This window comes from Vitis riparia, chromosome 2, assembly GCF_004353265.1.
Source record: "Vitis riparia cultivar Riparia Gloire de Montpellier isolate 1030 chromosome 2, EGFV_Vit.rip_1.0, whole genome shotgun sequence".
Lineage (NCBI taxonomy): Eukaryota > Viridiplantae > Streptophyta > Magnoliopsida > Vitales > Vitaceae > Vitis > Vitis riparia.
Window position 1 is genome coordinate 2,776,841 of NC_048432.1, and position 22,649 is coordinate 2,799,489.

The 22,649-nt window shown below is 34.6% G+C and overlaps 1 protein-coding gene across 5 annotated transcripts; it reads left to right on the forward strand.

Annotated features, from left to right (window-relative positions):
- Nucleotides 1–2,460: 2,460 nt before the first annotated feature.
- On the forward strand, nt 2,461–20,991 carry LOC117933853. 5 transcript variants are annotated; one of them, XM_034855416.1, is made up of 7 exons: nt 2,461–2,545; nt 4,138–4,327; nt 5,860–5,983; nt 6,093–6,424; nt 12,612–13,989; nt 19,567–19,763; nt 20,062–20,991. In XM_034855416.1, exons 1-7 carry the CDS (start codon nt 2,463–2,465, stop codon nt 20,143–20,145), a joined length of 2,388 nt encoding a protein of 795 aa, XP_034711307.1. In that variant the 5' UTR covers nt 2,461–2,462; the 3' UTR covers nt 20,146–20,991. The 5 variants fall into 5 exon arrangements, with proteins under 5 accessions (XP_034711307.1, XP_034711338.1, XP_034711315.1 ...); XM_034855424.1 differs by lacking the exon at nt 2,461–2,545 and adding an exon at nt 2,563–2,745; XM_034855432.1 differs by lacking the exon at nt 2,461–2,545 and adding an exon at nt 4,620–4,808 and having other exon boundaries at nt 4,242–4,327.
- The last annotated feature ends 1,658 nt before the right edge of the window (nt 20,992–22,649 follow it).

A 22,649-nucleotide genomic window follows, 5' to 3' on the forward strand; every position in this document is an offset into this window, starting at 1 on the left:
TAATCAATCAACACTCTTCTCAAAATTGAATTTTAGCCTTAGTCAATAGTCATGAGATTCACCATTAGTACATTATTCATTACTTCGTCTTTTTTTATTAATAAAGTGTCTAGTTGAATTGCAACTGCTAGATACTAAGTTCTTGGGTAAGGTTTTACTCTTTATTTTGGGTATACTTTCAATGAACATTTGGTCTCAGAGTGTTTTTCTTTTTCTTTTTTTCTTTTTTTTTTAAAAAAATGAAAAGAAAAGTGCTTTTAAAGAAAATCTCTAGCATAAAAGATGTTTTTGAAGAAAAGTAAGACACTAGATAAAATTTATAAAACATTTTTAAAAATGTTTAAAAATCACTTAATTTCTTAGAAAAACGCATAATATGTGATTCTCCAAAAAACGTTTTTAGAAAAAATACTTTAAATAAAAACGTTCCTAAACACACTTTAATGTTTTAGATTAATCTAAAAATTCATTGATCTAGTGTCTTTAACACTAATAAAAGTATCAAGAGTATATTATATTACCCATACTTGTGATTAATTGTAGTATATATATAAAATAAAGGAAACAATTATTCCTATCTATTTAACTTGAGTGTTAGTGCCATATTAAGCTACCTAAAAGCTAGAACTACAAAGTAATAAGTAAACAATATACCAAGCTAATCTATGGGATTCTCTCTTAAAAATATATAAATAATTTCAGTTGATTTGTATTTAAAATGATCATGTTTTCTAATAAATAATAATTATATCAATATATTTACTATATTTCTATCATACCTATTCACTATACTTTTTTTTTGGATAAATTAAAAAAAAAAAATCATCTCTATTTTTCAATCATGTTTTTGTTTATTCTGAATAGTTTTTAAGCAAAGTCAACCCTAAATGTATTTAAATATCTTATAGGTTATTTTGATAAGATATTGTCTTAAAAAGAATTGATGGTGAAGTCCATAGGATAAGTACATAAAATTGACATAATTTTTTTTTATATAATTTATGTGGATATGATCAAGGATGAAAATATCAGTAATCACGGATATATCAGTACTTCAATTTTATGGATATGTCGGAGATATATCGGTGGATATTTTGGAAAAAAATATCGATAAGCCTAAAATTGATCAAAATTTCTAAAAATACAAAAAAAAAACTTCATAAAAATGTAATTAGAAGTATAATAGATATTTTTAAGTTGTTTTATTAAATAATTTGATATATGTATAATATGATTTATCATATTTGATAATAATATCGTATGCATCGATAAAAATATGAATTTTATAAGTGTACATTTATTATTAAATTATATCAAATATTATTTCATAATAATATTATGATATTTGATTATAATATGTCTAACTTAAAAATATATATTAATATTAAAATTATGATCAATTTAATTCAATTGTATTAAATAATATTAAATAAATTATGACATATGTACAATTTTTAATATTTAATTAATTCATTAATGATATTGAAAACACTATGAAGAAAATTATTATGATAATTTTCATATTTTTGGTAATCAATTAAAAGAAATTTTTTATTTAATTATAAAATAATTATATTTAATTTGCTCTCTAAAATTTTCTTTTAAAATTTTCTTTACATAATGACTTTGAACATATATTTTAAGTGCAATCTATTTAACAAAGGGCAAGCTTGCCTTGGTGGTCGGATGTGTTTAAACTCAAACCTTTTTGTTTGGGGTGTGAAATATCGGCGATTTTCATCCTTTTTGGCTGTTTTTTCCATTATATCGATGATTTTTTGACGATTTTTCTCCACAAAATTTCGTGTCAACCCCTCCCAATATTTTCCTCCTTGAATATGATCAACTTTTTTTTTTTAAGGTACTATTAGAATGGGTTTCTTCATCCATGTCTCTTTAAAAATATAAAAAGTACTTATTTATTGTGGTTTAAAAAAAAAGGCATATTTAAGAACATTTTCAAAAATAGTTATTAATTTGTTTGGATAACAAATATTATGATTAGGAGGTTGGATATAAAAAATAATTTTCTCGACTTATTCTGTGTATTTGTATACGATACAAAAGTTTTCTAAATATTTCTTATATTTTCAATTATTGTTCAAAATACTATAAAAAATAATAATTAGAAACGCTTAAAATAACGGATTTATAAAACAAAAACAAAAAATTTTAAATACCTTTTTAAATGTGTATATATATATATATATATATAGGGTTAAATTTAACCCTTCATTTTTTATTTTTTATTTTTGATAAAAATGTCTATTATTTTATTGTAAAAATAACCATTTTTTTAAGCATAATATAAATACTTAAAATATTTAGGGGTATTTATGTAAAAATGACTCACTCTTAAAATATAAAAGAGAATAAATTCAATAATACGATTATGTCAATATTATTTCATATATATATATGAAATATTAAAACATTAGTTGTGTAAAAAGGTGAGGGAAACAATGGCTGGAGAAGCTGAGAGAAGGTTCAATTCCATAATGGACAAACTCTTCACTGCCCCCAAATTCAAATCTACGTTAACCAGGTCGGAACCTGGGACCTCAAAATCCTTGGAAAAATACCATCATTTTCTTTTCTTTCCTTTTCTCTTGCTTTTTCTCAGTAGCCAATCATGGGTTGATATTTTTCCCCAAATTTTCGAATACTAGAGTTGGATTTTCCATTTTTTGTTGGGTTATTTGAAGCCAAATCCAAACTAAGCTAAAAACTGATGTTTTTGAATTGGTATATTTCGTTTTCCTTTTATTTTCGTTCATTTTTCCGGCAGCCAAACGGAGGTTAAGATTGGCCCTTTTCGTCGTTGTACAAATCTATCTTGTTTCTTGTTTAGGGTTTATGCAATTTGAATTGAAATAATAGAGTTGTGGTTGCCTTGTTTGTTTGGTTAATAGATTTTTTTTTTTTTTCCTGTATGATTTCGCCATTTTCTGAGCAGCTAAATGGAGATTGCGTTTCGTCCTTTTTAATTGCAAATCTTCTTGGTTTTTTCTTTAGGGTTTATGCAATTTGAATTGGAACAAAAATTAATACATTATCTGTTGTTTGGTTAATTGGAATTAAATCACAACCAAGGTCCCCTAGAACTAAAATTTTCGAATCAGAATATTGCATTTTCTTTTATTTCCCATTTTCTAAATCTTCTTGTTTCTTGTTTAGGGTTTATGCAATTTGAATTGGATTCAATATAGACGCTCTGTTTTTTCCCCTTATTTTAATGTCTTAATTCATTTTAATGTTCTTTGAATTGTGATGCTTAGGGTTTATGCAATTTGGACAATCATATTTTTAGCCAAACAGCTCATGCTTATGTAAATTTTTGTATTTTCTTAATCTAATGAACAACATCTTATTGTTTATGCAATTTGAAATACATTAACAGGCTTACCTTTGCTTAGTATTTTGTTTTATTGAAGCCAAATGCAAAACTAAACTCCCATAGAACTAAGATTTTGAGTTAGGATATTTCATTCTTTCGAGCTTAACTGATGTTAAATTTGGTCCTTTTCCTTTTTCTTCAAAATCTTCGTATTACTTGTTTAGGGTTTAAACAATTTAAATTTGGATTCAATACAGATATCCCCGGTTCCATTATTTTTTTTCCACTTATTTAATGTTTAAATGATGTTCTTAGTGTTGTAATGCTTAAGGTTTAATGCACCTGTCAGGGTGCCCAATTGGTTGGGGCGAATGTGGGGATGTGTGGTAGTGGTGCACGGTCCCAGGTTCGATTCCTGCCCCTGGTTGAATGCACTGGATTACTAAGTGCTGGTTCTGTGGGCACAGCCAACACATTGAGGTTTGGGTGCCCATGGAGAGTCCTAAGGACTCAACCATGGAAGGTTTCTTGGTTGTCAAATAAAAAAATAAAAAAATTAGAAAAAGAAGCTTAGAGTTGAATGCAGTTTAGAATTCAATTTTTTATCCAAAGAGTACATATTCACATTTGCCTTTTATATTTGCTTCACAAATTAGAGTTTGTGAAGTTCAAATTAAATCTGTTGGCTCAAGAGTATGTTTTTAGGGTTTTCTTCTTTTCTTTTTCTTTTCTTTTTTTTTTTTTTTTTTTTTTTTTTTTTGTTATGCATTCTGATCTATTTATGTTTTATTGGTTGATAGTTTGTCTGAAGTTGAATCATCAAGAGGCAAAAAGCGCCAGAATCCAATGTCTGTAGTAACAGTAGCCGAATCAAAATCAAGAGGCGATATTCAGCACTCATCAACTCCATTGTGCAGACCATGGGATCGAGGAGATCTAATGCAGAGGTTAGCTACATTCAAGTCAATGACATGGTTTGCCAAACCCGAGGTTCGATTTTGAAAGCCAATTATTGTAATTTTGTTCCTTTGTTTTTTCTATTTTATTTTATTTTTCTTAAAAAGGTAAAAGTTACTAAACGTTTTTCCCATTTGCTTTATTGAAATATATCTTGAGTCTTGCTTTTAGTCTGTTCATGATGAATGTATATCATGTAGCAATCCTGTCTGAATAGACAAGTTGGCTCCCAAATTATCTCATTTTGTATCAACGTGCTCTTGAATTGGTGAATGGAATTTTTTGGAAGGCAATGTGTTCCCAACTCTATGTATTCCAACAACAGATCACAAGAATTGAGAATAGCAATGTGGAGGTATAACAAAAACAAAGAACGCGCCAGGACAGTTCCTATACATGGAAATCCTTCCAAAGAACGGAGAAGACCAAGGAGAACATGCAAATCCCCAAGTGAGATTGGTACAAGATATTTTCTCAACTGAAGCCTGAGGTTCTACAACAAGATGGTCACAAGGTTACCTCCAATGGACTAACTTCCTGACATTTTTTCTAAATGACATTGCTTCAATCTCAATCCAGTAGTGTCAAATTCCCCTTCTTTTTGTAGATTGTAAGGGTGGAGAAAATAGAAAAAATAGTTCTTGGTAATCTCTTCCATATCCCAACAACCTCAGGTTAAATACAACTATCTTGTTGTTATAGAAATTCTCACCAGCTTGAAAAAATTCCTCTTTTACCTAATGAAAGGTTCCATGCTGTGTATATGTGCTACCTAAACCGAGTACTGTGCTTTAGTGTATTAGGTATAACTGAAACTATTACATGCTATGTTACATTTGGAAAAACTCTAATAATGTTGAAACTGAACTTTTGAAGAAATTAAAATGTTATGAATGATCAAGGTTGAGGCCTATCAAATAAATGAACAAATAGATCAAGTTTGAGAAGTTTCTGATGTGTATTCGTGAAATCCATCATGTGCATGTATGGGACAAATATGTTAAAGTAAATATGTAAAGTCATAAAGAATAGTCACTGGAGCAATCCAGATTTTTCAAACATTTGCCTTTGAAATCTTTTATTGGATTGTAAATTTCGATTGTATGCAGTTTTCTGTTTGCTTTACTTTCCTTGTTTTATGTCTAGAACCCTGAAATGTTGAATTTTGAGTTATGCTTTTTGATCTTTCAGATGGAATATCGTGAAGTTTGCCTTAAAACTTCTCATTTTATGTTCAGTTTTTCATAGTGAAGCTTTGTGTTGTTATTTAAAAGAATTTGTTCTTCAACCTTGTATTTTACTCTTTGCTTCTTGGGAGAAACCTTTTATGATTCTTCATCATTCTCTTAGTTAAAAGGAGTATAATTTCTTTTTCCCTCCTTTTGGTACATGCAACCTAGAATCTATCCATGCCCTTGATAACTAGTGGTCACCTGAGCTGGGCCTGGGGGACTTCCTTTTTTTTTTTTTTGGTCTCCTTTAGTTCAATTTTAATCTTTGCTTGGTTTTATTAAAACATCTGTTTCTTCATAGTACTAGATGCTAGTTTCTTCTATCTTTCTCAGGTAGTAAGTGCTATAAATTGTGCAAGGAGAGGTTGGGTCAATGTAGATATGGACATCATAGCATGTGAAGCTTGTGGAGCACGTCTCCTTTTCTCTGCTCCATCATCTTGGACAAGGCAGCAAGGCATGTTATACTTCTTTTTTCACTATGCCATGCGCTAATAGTCAGTGATGTGAATTAGATAGCAACTGGTTGTCCTTTTATATCTGAATTGAAACTTTTTATCTCTCAGTTGAGAAAGCTGCATTAGTTTTTAGCTTAAAGCTGGACAATGGACACAGACTACTTTGCCCCTGGATTAACAATGCCTGTGATGAGGAGCTAGCACAGTTCCCCCCTGCAACAGTTCAAGATTTAATTGATGGTTACAGAGAACGCGCTTCTGCACTTTTGAAACTTACAGCTCTTCCAAGTATCTCCTCTGCAGCCATTGGTTACATGAGAAGCCCTCAGCTGGAACATTTTCTTGGACAGTCATCAATGTTAGAATGTGGCACCATATATTCGAATATGCCTCAAACAGAATACATTGGCAGTCAACCTGAAGCAATTTTCTATTTTCAGGTATAACAATTGTATGCTACCAAGGGCTATGACTATGGCTGCTTGGTTGCATCTAACTTTTCTCTCATTCTAGATATGTATAGGAATGAATTATGCGTAGAAATTGCTGTTACTGAATATGATCTTTTATCGATGTCATGTCTTCAGTTTTTTTTTCCCTCAAATTTTATTGGAAATTATGGCTTTTTGTTTGTTTATGAAAACAATGGTTTATACAGCCACCAAGTTCTCTCATTTTATATTCTTAGTGTTGTCATTTTACTTGATTATTATTCATATTGAGGGCTCTTTCTTAGAGAAGGTTGGCCATGTGGACGTTGAGATGCCCAAGCTTTTGAGGGAAGAGCAGAGTGGGTTTAAGAGAGAGTTTGTCAGGAGGTACGATGATAATCTTATGAGGGTTGTCCCAAGTGAGAGTACCTTGATAATTTTAAAAGAATTTTGAGGTTGGACTTAAGATTAACCCTATCCACTATCTACCATTTGAGCCTTCATTTAAGGGTGTTTGAGTGGGAGCAAACTGGGCTAAAGTCTATGAGCCAATGGTATGCTTGATGATGGTAACCAACTGTCCCTATTGGGTAAAGCGCACTCGATGAGACATTTGTCTGTGGATAGTGATGAGCCCTTTTCCTCTTAATCTAGTCAGAGCTGCTTCACCATTGTCTAGTTTCTTCCCTCTTTGGCTAGCCTCCGATTGTAGTTAGTAAATTAGATATATGAACCATTCTATGTACTTAGTGGTGGGAGAGTTGAACCCATCATTAAGGTGTACATGTCCAATATTTGTCTTCTTGAGCCATACTCTTAACCTAGAGCAAGTGTGACAAATCTGAAATGTTGTATGTAGACTTTATCAAGGGAAGTATAGGATATGACTTTTTCTTTAGGTATGGAGGGTTGTCATCGAGGGTGCCCTCTTGATGGGCTGAGTAATCAGGTTGGGAACCCATCACAACCCCATTGGGGAGAGTGCTAATTTAGGTGACCACTTGCTTCAAGTGGTGCATAAAGGCTTCCAATGAAGGTACCTTTTTGATGTGAGGGTATGCAAATAAATTTTGTTACCTTAAATGGAAATATTAAAACAACCACCATCTTGAAGGGATAGTGGAGAAGCAATGACTAAAGGTGCTCTCTGATGAGATGAAATAGTAGATGCCCCTCCTCATAACCCTCTTGGATGGGGTGTATTATAAGGAGAGTCATAGCCTTCACATGTTGGTTAATGAGGTGCCAAGTTAAGACAAGAAATGGACGATAGTTGAACCTTCCACCTTTGTCATGGTGTACCACCCACCTTGGAAATAAACTTGACCCCATGTTCTTAAGTGTATGTTTCTGGGTCAACAAAGAAAGGGTATAGAAAATATTTTGTCCCTTGATTCACATTTTTTGAAAACACCCCATATTTTAGTAATGATCTTAAGGGGGGAGATTTCAAATGAAGATCATTTATAGAATACCACTGCAACTCCAGTGCCCAACTCACCCTGACAATCCAACCACAGAACTAAGACCCACAGACACTTGAAAATAGCCCTTTGCCAATGCCAACCCTACCATCCGAAACAACCAGCCCTGTACCAACCGAAACTACCATTTCTAATCCCACCAAATCTGCGGTTGCTCCATCATTATCGGCACTAAAACCTTGGACAGAATTGTGTGTGTATACATGGCGGCAGAGTTGTGAGCAAGTACAATTTCCTTCAATCCCTGCATGTCAAGACTTGGAACCGGAAATGGGTTCTTTCTTTCCTTTAGGTATACAAAAGTCTTCTAAAAATTTAGATGTTCCAATTGCACTTAGAAAAGGTGTTTGCTCGTGCACTTTACATCCGATTTCTAACTTTGTGTCATGTGACAAGTTATCTATCTTGCATTCCATGTTTATTGCTAACCTTTCAAATATAGCAATTCCTAAGAATATATAGGAAGCGATGGCAGTTCCAGAGTGGAGAAAGGCAGTAGAAGAAGAAATGGAAGCCTTGAGAAAGAATGGTAGATGGAAAACAATTGATCTGCTGAAAGGAGAAATGGCAGTAGGATGGAAGTGGGTGTTCATCGTCAAATACAATTCAGATGGCTCCATTGAACGGGACAAAGCGAGATTAGTTGCCAAGGGTTTCACCCAAACCTATGACATTGACTATCAAGAGACTTTTGCCCTAGTTGAGAAGCTAAATTCAATTCAGGTTCTTCTTTCACTAGTTGCAAATATTGATTGGCCACTCATGCAACTTGACATAAAGAATGCATTTCTTAATGGTGACCTTGAGGAAGAAGTGTACATGGATGCAGCATCGGGTTTTGAAGAAAAATTTTGGAGCAATAAGGTGTGTCAGCTACTAAAGTCTTTATATGGTCTTAAGCAATTCCCGAGAGCATGGTTTGAGAGATTTACAAGGTTTATTAAAAATCATAGCTTCCACTAAGGACAAATGGACAACACTTTGCTTTTCAAACATAATGAGAATGGAAAAATCACCATTCTTATTGCGTATGTTGACGATATTATTCTTACAGAAGAGGCCCTTAATGAGATGGAGAAATTAAAAAGCACTTTGGCACAAGAATTCAAGATAAAAGATCTTGGAAACTTAATGTTCTTTCTTGGTATGGGAATTGTAAGATCAAAAAAAGGTATTTCTATTTTGCAAAGGAAATACACCCTTGATCTTCTAGAGTAGACTAAATGCTTGGAAGCAAGCCAGCTGAGACACCGATGCCTGCAAACTTGAAACTCAAACGCGCAAAAGGAGAATTGGTTGATAGAGGGAGTTATTAGCAACTAGTGGGAAGGTTCATATACCTATCACATATGAGACCAGACATTGCCTTTGTCGTGAGCTTGGTGAGTCAATTTATGCACTCATTGTAAGAACACCTTGAATCTATTTACAAAATTCTAAGATATTTAAAGGGAACTCCAGGAAAATGATTGTTTTTTGGAAGAAATGAAAAGTTAAGTGTAGAATTGTTTTTTGGAAGAAATGAAAAGATAAGTGTAGAAGCCTTCATTGATGCAAATTGGGGTGGTTTAGTTACTGATAGGAGATCTACTACTAGCTATTGTACATTTGTTTGGGAAAATTTGGTAACTTGGAAAAAACAAGAAATAATCGGTTATCACAAGTAGTGCAAAAGCGAAGTTTCAATCCATTGCTCAAGGTACTTGTGAATTATTATGGTTAAAATTGATGTTAGATGAATTGAAAATTCCATTTAATGGTTCTGTGAAATTATTTTGTGATTACAAGGCTATAATAAATATTGCTCATAATCTAGTTCAACATGAGAAACCTAAACATGTGGAAGTCAATCGTCATTTCATTAAGGGAAAAATCGAGGAGAAGATCATTTGCATAACCTATGTCAACCACTCAACAAGTTACCGATGTGTTTACTAAAAGTCTGCCTAGGTTGATTTTTGAAGACCTTTGTTCCAATTGGGGCATGTTGGATATTTTCTTACTAGCTTAAGGGGGAGTGTGGAAAATCAAATTTGGAGATAATCTCGGATTTTCTCTGTTTGAATAATCTAGTTTATGTTTAATTATTTTAGGAGATTATCTTGTTTTAGTTTAAAGTTTATTTAGTTTCAATTAGTAGGTAAGTTGACCTATGTATCACACACTAGGTTAAACATTCCCTTTGCAGTAAGCATGGTTAGTCAACTCATGCATGCTCTAAACGTAGATCACATGAATGCAATGATGAGGATCTTGAGATACCTTAAGGTTAGTCCATGAAAAGGACTTCTCTTTGCAAAAAAAAGAAAAAAAAAATCATTTAGGGATTGAAGCATACACATACTTTGACTAGGCAAGTTTAGTAAGTGATAGAAGATCCACCTCTAACTATTTCACCTTTGTTGGAGGTAAGGTAACCTAGTAATTTAGAGGAGCAAGAAACAACCTATAGTGGCAAAGTCAAGTGCCAGAGCAGAATTTACATCAATGACATTAGGGATTTGTGAACAATATGTTTAAGTCTCTAATGAAGGAGCTTTAGTTGTCCAATATCAACTCAATGGAATTCTATTATGATAACAAGGGCACAATCAACATTGCTCACAATCCTATTCAGCATGATAGAACAAAGCATGTGGAGATGGTAGACACTTCATTAAAGAGAAACTAGAGAGTTGCCAAATTTTTATGCCATATGTCTCTTCAAAAAACTAATTGATAAATGTTCTTACAAAGGGTTTACCAAGACGACAATTTCAAGAATTGATTAGCAAGTCGGGCTGATGACTATTTACTACTCGGCTTGAGGGGGAGTGTTGAAGATCATAAATTTGGTTCTATCAAGCTGTTTTACAGCTAAATGGAAACAAATATGATCATTGATCGATTTCTTCCTTAAATAGAATCAGTCAATTTATTTGTATAAATTGATTTGATTTCCTTCCTGTGTATTATGAAAATAATCCTAGGATTGTTTCTTTCTTTTTTGTATAGCTATAATGTAGCCTTGACTGTTGGATTTTTTGCTTTTAAATAGAGAAAAAGTTATTTTTTCAATTCCATCATGGTACAAAAGCCTAGTTTGGTGGGAGGTCGAGTGTTCAAACCTCACCAATACATGTTTATTAACCCAATTTATTAAGTCTACATGTAAGCCCAAAAATGGAGGCTACACGTGATGAAGGGTGTTAGAGTGTATAATATACATTGTGGGCCCAAATCCTACAAGCTCAAGCTTTTTAGAAAATTGGTTGTTCAACATAGATCTTTTGCATATGACAAGGACCAGCTCAACTTTGGCTATGCTTCCAGTACATGGAACCACACTATTTTGAGTCCTGCACATATTCTTGTTACTGCCAATGCATGGGTTAGAATTTTGAGTGTCAACACGTGTTGGTTAATTCCAAATCAGAAAAACTGTAGCCGGAGTTAAATTAATGGTATTTCAATCCTGTCCATTTCTCCAAAGCTTAACCAATTTCTTTTCAGTTCTTGGGCACATTAAAGATTCTGTAGTAATTGTTTCAAGCCATCTTAGGAGGGGCAAGTAGCTTAGAGTTGTTAGTGTTGTTTTTTGGAAGTAAAGAGGTGTTCTGAAAGGTTTTAGATCAATTTTTAGGCAAAACGAATTTGGTCAAAATTGAACTTGGTTCAGGGCAAAAGACTAATCTATGAAAATAAGAGTTAGCTACCCTTAAGAGTGATCCAAACAAAATCCAATAAGTTCAGACTTGTTTTGTTTGGCTGCTTTTACATGCATGGCTTATGGCTTACACTGTAAAACCATTCTTAGCAAATTAAAGACAAAACCCTGTTAGAAAACAACAAAAACATTGAGTGAACTCATTCAGAGGCAAACAAATTTTTGAGAAGAAAAAATATATCCTTGATTTCTTATGAAATGTTTTTCACACCTTCAAGAGAAAATTCCGCAATTCTTGTTCCATCTTCTTGCATCTTGCTTGTTACTGAGTGTGATCTACTGGACTAACTAAATGGAGAAACTTTCCATTAGGAATTCAGGGAAAAATTCACATGCAGCACAAGGAGTCAGAGATGTTGCGAGATACTGTAATGGGTGTGAGGATTTGGATTAGAGGTGGCATGTACATTATCAGGATTTCTGTTTGTCCATATATTAAGAGAGCATTGGGTTTTTGGTTTAGTCTGTTTGGTTTTCAACATTAAAAATCTCTATCCTAAAAGATTTATGATTTTCCATATTGTGTAAACATATTAACTTCAAGGTGTTGGCATTGAGTTCTCCCTTCAAATAGGCCTGGAATTAGGAGATCGAACTCAGTCAGGAGATAGGGGTATTTAAAAATTTAACTTTTTGAAGATTGATTCATTCCTCTCTAGTAGGTCATAATCAAGTTTATCAACAATTAGTCTCTCAGTTGTTTTCTTATATCTGGAACTTTCACTTTGCTTCTCTTCTCTTTGGTTTCTTCACTACTATCTTACGTCTGCTCATTTTTCACTTTTAGTATTCCAGAATATTCATCTATACTATTTCCAATGTATATATTGCATATGCCAAGTAGCATTTCTGGTGATAATTGTCAATGAACAGTACTCCTTTGCCTTCTCAGTTTGAAAGTTAGATTATAAGATTTTATATCTTGTGATACCATTTAAGTTAAATGTGCGGATTTCATATTTTGGTGACAATTATGAGGATTATTAATGCTTTGAAGCATTTGCAGGCACAAAAGCTCATAAGTTTATGTGGTTGGGAACCTCGTTCACTGCCTTATGTGGTTGACTGCAAGGACCAATCGTATCAGCCTGCTAAAGATGCCAATCTTTTAAATTTATCTCATGTAGTTGCTAATGTGGAGAATCCTTCCATTAATATATGTTCTATGCCTGATGAAATTAATGAAGCAAATGAAGACCCCATGGCTTATGGTAAACTGCAATCTGATCCATGCTCTGTTGTTCTAGATTGCAGGCTTTGTGGAGCCAGTGTTGGATTATGGGCTTTCTCTACAGTTCCATGCCCTGTAGAGTTTTTTAGAGTAGCTGGATATTCAGAAGTCAATGGTGAAAATAGTTCCTCTCATTGTAAAGAAAACATCTTCTCTTCCACTCCTGGTGCTTCTAAAATCCAAGGATTTGGCACTGAAAATCATGTCAATTCTAGAGAGGGTACCATGAGCACTGCATCAAATAGCACTATATCATCAAGTGAAAGATTGTTAAGTCATTTGACAATTGCAGGGGGTCCTCCACCAACAAAACAGAACTTCAAAGCAACAATTTCTTTGCCTGTTATTGGTCGGAATTTAAGGGCGCGGTTTTCATATGATTCTGATTTTAGGGATCGTAAATATCCTAACCAAGACAAAATTCAATTTGATTCCCTTAAAAAGGATTTATTTAAGGAGGGAAATAACCACATAGAAAACAGTCCTACTGGACAGGTCGTCCATCCAGAACTCACTGGCCAGCTGAAAAACAAAAGAAATGATGGTGAGCCTTGTAATTCCACAAATGGTTATCAATCTCCCTCTTTGAAACAAAGCATTAATGAAGAAGTTGATGCAACTAGAAAAGAGAATAACACTGCCTTACCCTTGGAAGGACCAAAAGTTGTTGCACAGGGACTTAGTTTTCCTGAAACTGATATGCATGATCTCATTGAGAAAAGTGAAACAGAGAATGCAGAAAATGTAATACAGGGTTCTGTTCAAAATGACAAGTTGGCTGATAGCACAGGAAATGTTGAGATGGTCAACCCAGCAGTGGAGAAAACACAAGATGTGATACAAGGTTCTCAAGTTAGAGACTCTTGCATTTTATCTCCAGATGCTAATGTTACGACAAAAAGTGGAGATGATTGCAATCTGCAACCAATACCAGGTAGTACTGATATATTAGGTAATAACATAATTTCAAGAGATGGCAATCAAGAGTCTTCGTGTGTTGGCTCTTGTATGGAGAGAAATATAGATGTTGATGCGGCCTCTGAAGGAGAGAAATGCTCTGATGCGCAAAACAATTTGGACATGCAATTAAATAGCCATGGTGGTAATGTAGACAAGGACAGAGGGCAGAAAGAAGGTTTTGCCTGTGGCATAGGTAAATGAAATTATTGCTAGTATTTTTCTGTTTCCTGTTGAATGAGTAATTTTTTGTCACTTTTTTTCTAGGATCTGCATTCTTATTTGTTAAACAGATCCACATATCATTATTGCTACTGTCATGTTTTCTTTTGAGATAAATTGACATTATGCCTCCACAATTCTGAATAATTATTGTCTTTATTTTTAGGGATTGCATACAAAAATAATCAGGCCTGGACATTGATTGTCCCCTAAGGCCTCCTGTCCAAGTGAAAGCTGCTCCTCCAAGAGGAATATCCATCAACTCCAACTCCCCAATGAAATCAGAAAAACTTCTTACACCAGTAGAATCCCATGCACAATTTTTCCTGTTATAAGGAAATTGAATCACAACGAAGTCCCCACTAAGGATCACTCCATAAGTCTCAACGCTCCCAATTCCTGCCAAAATGCTGCTCTCTTCCTTCTATCATATATCCATATAAAGCCATCAAGACAACATCATAATCAACATGAAACCAAAAAATCTCCAGACCCCATATCCAGAATTTCAAGGACTCTCTTGTATTATAGCACCATTAAGCCCCAGATGCCCCTCTTGCATCGGGAGTTCCAAATTCCAGGAAACAACCCACACCAAATCTACTACCTACACTTCTGAACTGCTTGTCAGTGTTCTTGCTATAAGATAATCTAGACCTGCCCTCAGAAGCTTTAAAAAAGTTTTTCCAACATCATTAAGCCCTTCAACATCATGAAAATTTTTTGAGTTTTATGGATCAACTACAGAATAGCCCAGTTATTTTCCTTTTGCAGCCCCTTCTCAGCATATCGATGATCCCCTTTATTGTCATAGTTAATGAAGCAAGATGGATTACACGACTCTCTGGCCTACTTCCTCTCCCACCTTAATATCCCCTTCCACTGCCACTGGTAATGCAAGATTGACACAGGTACTTCTTCACAATTTGTTACTGTATTAGAGTCAAATCTGAACCTGCACTCAAAGAAACCTCCACTAAGTTATTTATTGCTGCCACAAAAATATTGTCGTCTCCAATCCCAAACACCCTCTTCCTCATATTGCTCCTGGAGTAATTCCTCCTCCCCAGCCATTTCCTCTGGGTTCACCAATTTTCTAGAGAACACTACTGAATCTCCCAAAAACTGCATCTGAAGAGGAGTCAGAGGACCTTCACCTTTGCAACCTATGATACTTTGAATCTCCCACGTCACCCAATGTGCTTGTGTCACCAGAATAAAACATAGGTTTGGGTGTGATAGCCTTGTTGGATACTTCTACTTTGCTTTGTATATGATTGTTTGATTTTGATTGATTTTTTTATTTTTTATTTTCAACTTCCTTGGCAAATTATCACATTGAAAAAAGAGAGAATTTAAAAATATCTAGGAGTAAGAAAAAAAATTATGATAAAAGGAAAAAGATAGGAAGTTCTTATCAAAGATATCCTTACCTGTAATGATTTCTAATTCTTCTTTTTCTCCTTTTATTATGTTGTATCCCTTTATCATATATCCTTTTTAAGTAATTCCACATAACCTAATTGGAGTCAAAAGAATATAATTCCTAGATATGTACCCACACTTAACACCCCACTCAAGTTCAACATAGTTTACAACATCCAAAGCCCCACTTCCCTCGTAATATTGCAACCCTTTAACCTGCCCATTTTCAACTATCTCTACTTCCAATTTCATTGGATCAACCCTATCTACCTTTTTTTCTTTTTTTCTTTTATGGATCAGAAATGCACCAGATCTTTTTTATTAGTTAGGATGGTCAAGAAGCATGTCTTACAAATCTGACCAGGACAAGAGAGGAAACTCCTTAACAAGAAGCCCTACAAGATGAACAGTAAAAAAATGTTAGAAAAACTGAGAGAACTCAAGAAGGCAAAAAAATCTCCCACAAAAGATGCCAAATGCTTTGCTCTGACCAGCACTTGATTGGTAAAGGGAGGAACCCTACGAATAGCACATCCCAACTCTATAACTATATCAAATATTTGGTGTAATCATATGTCAAACTTTCTCAAACCTTTTTCCTTCTTAGCCACCCATGAAAAGACAATATCAGAATCTCCCTCCACTACAAGTTTGGATAAGCCCAAATCTTTAGCTTCTTGCATGAGGTCCTTAAGTAAAGTCAACCCTTCTATCCTCAACTTGGTGAGGCAACAATCCTTATTGGCATCTGCAAGTCAGAGTGACAATGCAAGGCTCATTGCAGCGTAACATATCATGACACCTCATTGCTCTCCCTCAAAACTATCAGCAAGCATTTCAGTTTGTGAGTTTAAAAACTGCTCTCCTGAAAGCCCCTTTTGGCCAGAAAATCGTTTACTTTTACAATGATATCGCCCAAGCCCAAATGCAGCACAAGGCAGCCCATTCTCTGTTTGGGCTGCCAAAAAAACCTAAATCTGACAGCTTCACCATTGGATCCCTCCAAATTACCCGAAGGATTGGGTCTAAAATCTGAAAGGCCCAATGTTAATATATTTTTTCCACTTGAAATTTGATTTCTTTGAGATCGTGGGTGAATTGAATTTCTCTGAGATTCTGGAGCAACTGAAACATTTGTATTGGGATTTGCCATAATAACCTTTGAAACTCTTGTTTGGAATCCTGCACGCATCTCCTCATGCACCCCCATGAGCTGATCATTGTCAACCTCTTGACCACCAAATTGCGGCTTCTCTTTTTTATATCAATCACAAAATTTTTGCTAAGTAAAAAAGGAAGAAGGCACTAAAAACAAACTCCTCCAATGTCAACCTTCACTTGACCCCACAATCGTTTTACATCAAATCTCACCAAAATTCTGGCATATTGTCATCTACCACCACAAAATGTCAACCCTCTAATAAAATCACCCACCATTTTAAAGAGTTCCCTGTACCATAAATAGATTGGAAGGCCCACTGACCGCACCCAAATTTCCTTGGGTTGCACTCTCTTTCTTAAGCATCTTGCTACCTGGTTTCATACATCTAGAAATAATGGTTTACCATTGAAGGATCACCTATCTTCCCCCAAAACCTAATTTTAAGCATGAGGGATGCAAAGACAAATAGAAATAAAGCACTATTTTAACTCCTCTAGCATTGTTTTCCCACAATTCCAATTCATCACAAGCCCAATGAAATCCTCAAAACTCTCCCAATGTCCCACTAAATAGGAATCCAGATTTTGCATGCATCTTCCAGTTTCACCAGCATCCAATAAAATCATCTGTGAGCTGACTGAAATTTTAGCTGATTTTGAAACCCATGGCCAATAGCCTTGTACAGAACTGATGCTTTTCCTTTGTCCCTGAAATTGCCTCCATTCTGCTCTAAACCACTACAGTCTCTAAGCTTGACAATGAGGGTTTTCTGTCCTGGCAGATGAACTCATTTTGGAAAAAATGATTACATAACTCCTCACGTGTTCTAATAACACATATGGAAGTATCTGCATGCATCAGTTCCAATCTAAGACAAAAGCCACAAACATTCATTTTCCTTAAAAAAAAAATTAAAAAAAAAAAAAAAAACTGCTTCTTGAAACTTCTATTAGAACAAATACCCAAGAAATCCAACAGCCAGCCTAAGCCTTGTTTACCAAACCTTGTACATAGTACTAAACCATTACTTCTTACAATCTCCTGCCATCATCTTCTGCCACTACAATTTTAAAAGATTTGAAAACCTTTATCTAATCCTTCAACCCCATAGTATTTCACAAAAGGGACTTTAGAAGAACAATATCACAAAATGTCATTCTTCTTTCAAAGTCCTTTTGGTGGAGTCCTTGCAAAAGCACACCCATTTTTGAGAAACTACACCAAACAAAGCCCACATGCTACATCAGACACAATCCTACCTCTATCCTCACATAGCTTGGGGTTGATTGAGCTCTCAACCTCTTGCACTAAGGTCGAGTGCTCCAATACCATTAGATCAAATAAGTCATTGGCATTACTAACTGAATTTAAAATGTAATTTCCATGATTCTGATAGTGAGAAAATTTTTATTAATCTGATTGATGTGTTGTACATGTGTGTGGATGTGCCTATTGTACAATGGCTTTCTCAGTCTTAGTTCCCAGCTTCCAAGAGGGTATTCGTCCTATAACTAAAGTTATGGTTTTATAAATTATTGCTTAATGAAAGAATATGCCATTGTCTTTGTACAGTGGCATTCAAGATGATGCCTAGGTATTCCTGGAACATCAAAATGGATTTAGTTTTTTGTTTTATGTCCTCTAAAACTTGTTATACTATAACTTGAGAGAACCATAGACCATCCAGACATGACACTAGCAGAAGAAAAATCATTCAACTCCAGAATGATTTGACCATAGGACTCATTTTGAGATATCCTTTTATGCCATAACCTCACAATGGTAGTCTATCAAAGATACCCTGATTCTGCTCCCTCATGATTCCTGCACAGAATCTTTCTCCCTTTCCATGCCCCAATTTGCACCCGTTGGTCCACATTGAAGATCCACATCACTGTGCTAAGGAACCAAAGATGCCTCTAACTCAAATTAGGAAGAGATGAAAATCCATCAATTGGTTGCATTTAGAAAATTGCCTAATATGTGGAAATCAAACTTTGGTTGCATTTATAAAATTACCTAATATGTGGAAATCAAACTATGCATGGACCAAAAAAAAGTAGTTTCTGAACTGGGGATAAACGAAAAGGAAGTTATTTCCATCTCCTAAGTTCAATTCGATCAAGACAGAACTAAAACCCTCTATAAAGAAACTTTGAAATTAGTAGTAGGAATAAAGGTTGTTGATGCGAAACAATGTTATCGTGGAGTGTTTTCATTTCTATTAGAATCTCCTCATTAAGTAGGTTCTTTCATCACCACCTTCTACTGGACCCTATTTGAGAAGATTGCACCAGGAGGAACCTTCGTTTCTTGCAGTCCTCCAAACATGTAATATTTTGCTTCACTTAATAAGGTGCTTTTGTGCAAGTGGAGTTGTAGATATGCAACTGAAAGAGGAGCATTTTGAAAACAGGTCATTAGTGGCAAATACAGGGAGGAAGATGGATTGTCATTGAAAGCATTTTAATTGTAGAATGTTTAATTTGGAGCTTATTGAGAGCTTATCATCAAACTTCAGGTTATTTATTGAGAAGCAGCTGGATAATAATAATCTTCAGGTACAAAAATAAATTAGTGGAATATTATATAGCTCATTGAATTCTGATACAGGCTCCTATTTAGGTCGCCTATTCACTGCCTTTTCCCCCAGCTTTTCGAACATGGAACACTGACATCTTGTAAAAGAAGGTTGGAGTAGCAAAAACAACTGGTACTTCCAAAGGTTTGCAACACCTGCATGATGTTGAGATTGATGATTGAAGCATCCATCCTATCTTATTACAGAACTCTGTCCATTCTTTTCTCTAGATTTTTCTTCTTTTTTTTCTCTTTTTTTAAAGTTTTAATAATTGTGTGGTAATGATTTTGCCCTCCTCTGTTTAATTAGAGCTTTCCCCATAGAAATCTTAAATTTGACATTTAAATACAGAAAAGTTTAACCTGCCTTCTTTATGGCTCCAGCAAAGGATCCAAAGCAACTACCACTAGACAAAGCCATGGAGTTTGATCCAATTAGGCAGCACAGACACTTTTGCCCCTGGATTGCTTCAGCAGACAGTGCAGCACCTGGATGGAAACAAACACTATCTGCTTTACAACGCGGGAAGGAATTTTCTCCTTATTCACCTTCAAAGTTGCCATCTCTCTCCATGATTGAGGTATTTAGAACCTTAATATTGCATACCTATACCTCTTTGTGCTAATTCATGGACCAAGCAATGGAAACTGGGTGGAAACCGATCCCACTCAGCCTGACTATGGGAGTATGCACTCCACCTTGAATATGTTTTGGGATGGTATCAGTGAAGCTCTTACAGTCATTGACTATTGAGAAATAGTGAAATGATAGTAAATACTGATGATGATGATGGTGGTGGTGGTGGTGTAAATATCTCATAATGAAATCCAAATGGAATTTGAAATTCCAGCTTGACAATGATTTTGTCTTCTGTACAGGTGGATGATCCCATTGCTTCAATTAGAAAGCTTTTTGCATCCCCATCAGCAAAAAGAATGAAGCTCACTCATGGATCGAGCTAGAACACAAACACCATCTTGTTGGATTTGCAGGATGTTAAGTGTGCATAGTTGTTGAGCTTGCAGGCCATCCCATGTATTGTCTTGCATTGAGTGTTCAGGGATTCAAAATCTGTTTTCACACATCGGGAACTGTATAGGATGTTATGTACTTGAGACATTTTTATCAGTGTGTAGTCCCTCTTGAGACCCATATGTTGTGTCAACTGCTATAAAGCATATGGCAACAGCAACAAGCTCATCACTGCCCGACATGTTTGTTAAATCCCATAGTCAAGCATGGTGATGCATACTTCTCTTCCCAGGGGAGATTCAGGATGTATGCATCTTTTTCAGATACTGACAGCCTCATTGATTTTCTTGCCTTTCTTGGCAGCAGTTTTGCTCGCTTCTCCACCCATCTCAGCAATAGTAGAGTCCAGTGGAGAAGATATATCATGATCCTAACAACAGGTCTTGTGCCCCTGTTGAAGCCGCCACCAAGAACACGAGCCTCCTGAACCTGGGCCAAAACTTGGATGTAAAAATGGCTTCCAAAGCCAGTAATGCCAGTAATCCTTGGGTCTTGTCTTCTCCAGCTGCCTCATCCATCCTTGGGACGGTAAGCCTCTTCAGCAACCAGTTCAGGGTCCTTGCAGCCCAGTTTTGCGGATAACTTGGGAACCTGAGCTTGCAGGGACCCCAGGTCTCGAGTAAGTTCCAAGCCCTATATCTATGTTTATGAATTTGTTGAGACGAATGTGTCTGTTCTATATATAGCCGGCAGCAAGACTTTGGTTCCTTTTACTAACTTCTTGTTGAGTTGACAAGTCTCTGGGGTTATAAATGTGCATCCATCTTTCTTTCATTCGTCTGTGGGGATGTAAACGGGACGGGGGACAGGCTGGACTGGTTCAGCCTCGGTTCATGCTAGCTAGGCCCAAGCTTTGCCATTCGAGCCAGGCTGGGAATTCAACCCAAAAGCCTAAGCCTGGCCCTGAATCGGATCTTTTACGAATATAATATAATTAGGTTTACGAAGTTGGTTAATGGTTAGATATGTCACATTTTCCGCTTTTTGCAGGGTTAAAATCTCATCTCATCTCATCTCATGCATGCATAATGTTTAGGGATTTTGTTGGGTTCACTTGAGTCGAGCTCAGGCTTAGCTTCGAAGGCATTAAGCGGGGTCGGGTTGGGTTTCTGACAGGGCAAGCTTGGGTAGAGCCATAGAACATGGTAATGTAGCATTAATAGGGATGATTATTTGTCTATTCATGGGTGACAAACACAACTTTCTTAATAAAATTTATTAGGCTTATGAAAAGATTAGAGGAAAAGAAGTGATGCACATACGACTCTGGGGGTGGATGCAAATATAATCATCCTTTATTGTTTCTTAAAATAGAAACATGTAAAATTTGATTTTAGTATTATCTCTAATAAAAAATTAAAGGAAAGATTGAGAAATCTGAAAAATAAAAATAATATATATTTAAAGTTCCTTTTATAAATATATATTATAAAAATAATAGATTCATATTATATGAAAATAGTCTTTTTATCTTTGAAAAGTCTATTTTCATTTTCATTATTAAAATATTTAATATATATTATAGCTCATTTTTTTAGAAAATAAGAAAATTTGATCAATTTTATTGGTTCAATTTTTTTAAAATATTTAGTGCTAATTTAGATGCGCTTCCCATTTAGTAAATTCTTTTTAATACCTCAATTTTTTAAAATATTTTTTTTTAAAAAAATCAGTAGTTTTAAAAATATAAGTTTCAAAGAATTAGGTATTTTATACAAAAGTTACTACTATTTTTTGTTTTTGAAAACAAAAAAATAAGAAGTGGATCCAATGATCACTTGGTCTTTCATTTCCCTTTTTTTTTTCCTACTTTCTCATGTAATTTTAATTTATTTCATATACATTTATGCTAAAGATTGAACATGCTGGCACAAAAAATAACAAGCGTATCCAATGATCACTTAAGTCCTTTACTTCCTTTTTTTCACTACTTTCCCTTGTAATTTTTAATTAATTTATTTCATATACGTATATACTAAGACTGAAAGTTCATTTGATAGTAATTTTAAAAAATGTTTTTAATATTTCTAACACTTGAAAAATATTTATCATTCAAGTATTAGAAATACTAAAAACGTTTTTAAAAATCACTATCAAACATACTATAAACATACTACACTCTAACAAAGTACCTTGATTGACTCGTGTCATTATGATGAATTCAACAAACAAGGCAAATAAAGAAAAACACTACGGATAGAGAGTAGGCAAAGATGGGTATATTTAAAACAATGTTTTCAATGGTTTGGGATGGAAAACAAATAAGAAAAATGAAGAAAAACATGCAAATAGATTCACAATAAGAAAGCTTATATAAGTCTCAGGTAATCGGTATAAGTGTCTTGTGAATGTATGGAAAAAAAAAATTATATTTGACATTTGTGCATATATGTAAACAAATTCTCTAGTTATTTGCAATGGAAAACAAATAAAA

Excerpts from the sequence above, each read along its gene's own strand:
- LOC117933853 (XM_034855416.1), top strand. The coding sequence starts at position 2,463 with ATGGCTGGAGAAGCTGAGAGAAGGTTCAATTCCATAATGGACAAACTC. Across the intron at positions 6,425-12,611 it reads AAGCAATTTTCTATTTTCAG|GCACAAAAGCTCATAAGTTT; the intron begins GTATAACAATTG and ends AAGCATTTGCAG. Across the intron at positions 19,764-20,061 it reads CATCTCTCTCCATGATTGAG|GTGGATGATCCCATTGCTTC; the intron begins GTATTTAGAACC and ends TCTTCTGTACAG.